Source organism: Nannobrachium achirus, assembly GCF_963921795.1.
Source record: "Nannobrachium achirus genome assembly, chromosome: 17".
NCBI lineage: Eukaryota > Metazoa > Chordata > Actinopteri > Myctophiformes > Myctophidae > Nannobrachium > Nannobrachium achirus.
This window is the reverse complement of record NC_137824.1, coordinates 38493866-38499865: the sequence shown is the minus strand read 5'-3', so window position 1 is coordinate 38499865 and position 6000 is coordinate 38493866. Positions and strand designations below refer to the sequence as shown.

The 6000-nt window shown below is 41.0% G+C and overlaps 1 protein-coding gene across 1 annotated transcript in view; it reads right to left on the bottom strand.

Annotated features, from left to right (window-relative positions):
- Nucleotides 1-3344: 3344 nt before the first annotated feature.
- Nucleotides 3345-6000, bottom strand: part of LOC308302467 (uncharacterized protein) — a gene marked incomplete at both ends in the record, with an annotated part of 45027 nt that continues 42371 nt past the window's right edge. The window contains one exon of the mRNA XM_080746722.1: nt 3345-3428. Within this exon, the coding sequence (XP_080602848.1) occupies nt 3345-3428 (84 nt within the window). The remainder of the gene's footprint in view (nt 3429-6000) is intronic.

Genomic DNA, 6000 nt, shown 5'->3' with positions numbered 1-6000 from the left:
TCCATTTAGGTGGACAGTGAAAGACAGAAAATGTTCATAAAGGTGTCAAAGGACATTCATTTTTGCCATTTGTCATGAATGATGATGAAGTATAGGGTCAAGGGTGATGTACTGTATTGACAGCTAGTGCTGTCAGTAGGCCCTAACATCAACGCTGATTGGCCGCTTCTTTCCTCCATTCCTCTTTGGTGGAATTTCCACCGAGGAGGAATGGATGGATTATTTTTTGCAAGTTAACAAGGGACAACAAAGTTATTAATTTCATAGGATTCAGAAGCCTAAGCTTTCTTTTATATTGAAAAGGCATGTTCATGCACAAGTTGTTTACGTGCAGTGTTTTTATTTTATCCACGCAATCTGGGATCGATGGTAATTTGGTGGACAGTGATTTTGTAGAGCGTGTCAATCATCAGATTGAATAAGTAATACAACATGAATACAATCAATGATTGTCCACAGTGTCTAGCTTACCTATAATAATGGAAGCACATTGCATTAGAAGTGCATGCTTCGCACGCACGCACGCACGCACGCACGCACGCACGCACGCACGCACGCACACACACACACACACACACACACACACACACACACACACACACACACACACACACACACACACACACACACACACACACACACACACACACACACACACACACACACACACACACACACACACACACACACACATACGTAGGCTATACTGTATATCCTTTTATTATTGAGTGCCTGTATCCTCTGCTCTTTCATATTTTATACCGTTTGATCCCGGAGCACCGACAGGTTTAACTACTTATAACTAGGAGGCTACCTGTGAGCAACTGGTTGTGTTGTTTTCTCTGTTTCCAAATAAAAGATTGATTTGAACTGGAATACAGACTTCTTATTTCTCCACAACAAAATATGTAACAAACAACTGGAAACTATATTAATGACAGTAGGCCTATGTTTCTTTGTAAGCCATTTTACAACAAACGCGTCTTGTTTTTCCTCATCTTCACGCTCTATTAACATCCTGCATGTCCAAGGACTCTATCTGCGACCTTAGGCACTTTGCTCAGGATTTGCATTCTCTATGTAGTCTTGGAGCACACAGACAGCTTAATAAATATTCCTACAGCTCGTTCAGAATCCTCAACCAAGCTCATTCGGGGTTGCAGCCTTCATGAATGGATTGCCTCCTGTAGACACAGTTGGTGGAACGCCACAATTTCAGGAGCCCTATCAATAAACGGCAGCAGCCTTCTGCAGAGGGCAGAGAGTTGCAGTTTATTTGTCAACTTCCCCCACAACAAATATGAGACTTGTCCTCCAGTTCTGTAAGTGAGACATAAATCTAACAAACACAACAAGGTCACGAAGTCCTGGACCTCGATTAACAAACCTCAGAGAGAGCTTCTAGTTTACCTTGGGAAGACTTCACCTCCGACTTTCAGCTCTTTCCCCCCCCACTGATGTACCCCGGTGTATCCTGGTATAGGAGACTAATAACTCATACCCGGCACTTGCTGCTTCAGAGGTTTATGAGGTCTTTAGCAGGCGAAAGCGACAACCTGCTGAACCAACACAATAAACTGCTAATGCACATTGTCTATTTGAGATGGAGGGAAGAGAGAATTAGGTAGCAATCAGCTCAGATATAAAAGCATTCTGCATGTAGGAAATGGCGGTACAGTGTGGGGTGACAACAGCATCTGGCCATGCTGCCATGGCGATGTGATTGTTTTCCTTCTAATGGCCTCATATTTTACTAAAATTGTTCTTTTATTCGAGTGTGGACAGCAGCAGAGGAGTGCCTGGGAATGAGTTTGTGTGTTGTTGTACGCCTGTGTGAGTATGTGAATGTATTAGAATTGTGTGTGTGTGTGTGTGTGTGTGTGTGTGTGTGTGTGTGTGTGTGTGTGTGTGTGTGTGTGTGTGTGTGTGTGTGTGTGTGTGTGTGTGTGTGTTGGGGAGGGGGGGGGTCATGGTTTATGCAAAGTGAAACACTCAGTATATTAAGAGAAATGTAATCTTCACATGAACAAATTTTGGCGCTACACCACCTCGCCAAGCATGACGTGTCAATTGAGCACCAAAAGATTTACGTGGGGTTTAATTTCCTTCCATAAAACTGTGTGTTAAATATTTTATCGCTACAGGGGAAATACGTCTGGTAATCAGCTCTGCTTTAACAGGCTGAACAGTGGACACAGATAGCAAAGGAATGATAGAGAGAGAGACAGCGAGATTCAAGGTTTGAAGAAGACAGTACTGTTCTTCACATAAGTAAAGTAGTGGATATAAATAAATGTAACAATAAGCTCCAACACGCCACACAAGGTTAATAGATTTTAGTTTCGTGTTTACAACCCTGCCATGTCTCCTTTAGCAGCTAAGAGGATTGGATGTCACAGATAACAGATACCGGTAACAGAGTAAAACAGATGAAAACAGATAACAGTAATTACGTTAGGCTCTACAAGACATACTGGATCAAATCGGATCACCACAGAACAAAAAAAAAAAACCAACATATCTATCCACTGCTTATTATTTAACAATATTAAATGTTTCATATTGACTGAATTTTACTTTTGACATTCTGATCTCTATCACGAGTAAATCTTTCAAAATGTTATTGTTGCTTATTGATTCATGATTGTCCAGACTTATACTGACAAATGCACTACCCTGCAAACCAGATACATAAACCGCTCTTCCATACACAACTTCCGATTTTTATTTGACTTGCCTGAGATGCACCAATGGATTCATTTAAACTTACAAGGAAACTCTGCAGCAACAAACTTACAGTCGAGAAACGTAGTACTTTTTAAAGGAATTGCTTGTCTGTACCTTGGAGCCCACAATGGAACTGATGCAACTATAAAGATCAGAAAGAGAGAGAGAGAGAGAGAGAGAGAGAGAGAGAGAGAGAGAGAGAGAGAGAGAGAGAGAGAGAGCGCACAATAACAAGAAACACTGCAGTGATGTGTTGGTCTCTCTGGGTTTCAGAACAAGGTCTTTCTGTAATCACCTCGCTTTAAAAACACACAAAGAACCTGGGCTCAGTCTGTTCAGTTCACCTGTCCTTCAATGACCACTACCATGACCGCAAGGTTCCGCTATACTGTGTGTGTAGCAAACAGAGGAGCTGATAGAAGTAATTGATTGAATTAATTGTGGAGGTTAATTAAAAATACTTGTTTCAATCTGACACTCTGGTTCTTCAAAGGAGGAGAAGCCAGTTTGTGCTCATTAAAGGACAACTTTGTTTTACAACAAGGGTTCATGTTTTAGATACTGTAGTAACTAGACTTCACTCTGTCGAGGTGACAACGTTTGACTTGTTATTTATATCAGGGCGCACTTGTTGATGGTGGCATCACCAAGGATGCTGGTCCCTCATTGGCTACGGCTTTGGTCTGCCCCTCTCTGATTGGCTATGACACAGACACAGACACACAGATACCGCCACATAACAGAAACACAGAACACAATACTTGCGCCCTCTGCTGGCTCAAGTAATAATTCCAGAAAAGAAAAGATGAGTTATTTTTTTCACTAAAATGGCTAAAACGATAGAAAGCAGTAAATGAAACATTTACATGAGTTTTAACACTCATCTTTTCTTTTCTCTAATTACTATCTAAAACATGAACCCTTGTTGTAAAAAAAACAAAGTTGTCCTTTAATGCTGTAAAAGTCTCTATTAATAAGCACAAAATGAGGAGCTCCTTTGAGACACTCACACACGGTGAGTACAGCAAGAGTTAATGGAGATATCTCCCCACACCACTCTACACCTGCTCGTTAACAGGGCTCCCAGGCTGCTGGAACACTTAGTATGCTAACCATAATCACAACATTCTGGGTTCCAGTCTGTTGAGTGTCATCTATTCTCTCTGTCCACTGTCCAGTGGAGTGCCTTCAAAAACATTAAAGTAATATTTGATATCAAGGATAAATAACAAGCTGTTAAATTTGAGTAGAGTAAAATATGGAGTATTAATTGAACTCTGTGCCGAAATGGGCAGAAGCAATTGAATTATGAGGTACCTTTTTTCTTCAACTTTGTTTTCAAACTTTGTGTATGTTTACCAGTCAATAAGTAGAAAGATCTACAAGAATAAATTCCATACATATGACTCCATTGCTCACTTTCTATGCACATTTGATGCACAAAACTTGTTTTTGACAGTCATTAGCCTAGTGGTGCCTGTATCTTTCCTGTTTAAGTATTATGACTGCTGGGCATTCTCTTCATTATACTGTAAATGCTTCTGGATGGGAGTCAGGGGGAGAGACGGCAACAATGATGGTTGTTTTAAATTAAATATTCTTGGAACCACTTTTCCACTGTTGTTTGGCTTTACCAAATGTACCACCTTATCAATGTATTGTCTTTATGGGATTCATTTAATGGTTAATTGTGATGTTATTAATTTTGGTGAAAGCCGGATAAAATAAAATAAAATCTGTTTTCCCAGATAGCTTTTTTGGGTGCCGATGGCTATACGACCAGAGGCGTCAATTGGGTCAAGGTATGACAGACAGCTGCCATACCTCGGCTACAGAGGGAAAAATAAAATATACTTCTTAAAATAAATTCATCATGCCTGTTGCTACTTGCTAAGGTATGGCAACTTGACTGGTTGCTGAACTGATGCCACTGGCTACGACAAATGAACAAACTACACTTCACCATTTCTTGGAATTGTCCGGTTTGTATTTCATAGACTGGTTGCCATGCACTGGCTGCTGGCTGTCTGCTCTAATTACTTTCATTCTAACTATAATCTTTATGTCAATTCTGCTCTGACTTGACTTCCCACTAGTCTGGCATTAATTATCAGCCTCTTTTAGCATAGCCTTTCCATCCAATACCCTGTGTTTACACCCAGTCTATGGTTTACACATCACCTGCACAATGGCAAAACAATGTTATCACATGATGCCAATGTGTGCCCCTTTGTACTGTAGTTTTGAATTGTTTGGAGGAGAGGAGAGGAGAGGAGAGGAGAGGAGCGTACATTGTTCCCAACAGTGAAGACAGCTCTGTGCAGAGATTAAAGCAGGGCATATCAGTCTGTTTTATTCCTGATTGTGTTTCTGTAATAACTTCATCGCAGCTAGTTGTTAGCATTGATTGATAAAAGAGTCTCACGTACAGCCCCACACTCTCCTGGTGTTTCATTGCCTTTTGTTAGCAAAGAGAAGAGAAATTAGAAAATTAGTAGAAAGGGAAAGATGAACCAGCCTTGATTGAACGTGATTGCTTATCCTTAGAACTGTGGTTTATGCTATGAGAAACAGCTCTTTAAGTGGTCTAAATGTCTGTAAGCAAAGTGTTGGTTATATTTTCAATACAACGTTGTTGAGCAGAAGAGGTTTTTTCTTGGGATGCACCAATATTTGGGCCACACAAATCGGTATCGGATCATTATCGATCAATATCAGCATCAATAACAGTTCTCCAAACCTGTCGTTTTGGGTAGCGCTGGTTTCAGTTCATTCAACCTCCTATTGTGTGCTGGCTAGTGAGGTGCGCCCTTGTAAGACATATATAGGCCTACTTCATAATGTAACGGTATTGCGTGTCGAGAGTAGCTGATATAGAAGCTTACATCGTGTTGCAGATGCAACCGTTGTGAGCTTGGAAGTCTGCTATTCTCGGATCTTCTCGGCGCGTGACACCGTCATGGGACTGAGCATAAATGAGGCTTCATGGACTGCAGCTGGGCGAGCAATAGCAGGGACTGTTGCCTTGATCATAAGCTCCCTCCGTCCTGATGATGGCAAATGGAGGTGGGGTTTGAAGGACAAGGACTATTTTGAATCGCTATTATTGTTTACAATCAACAGAAACCAAGGATTACAGATTTCAAGAGTGAGAGATCACAGTAAAAATCCTAAGCATTCTTCCTCCACACTGGGAGAAAAACAGCATCTGAAAGTTTGATGGAATGCATTTTTACCTGCACGTGATTGCAGTGACCACTTAAGCCCCTTTTC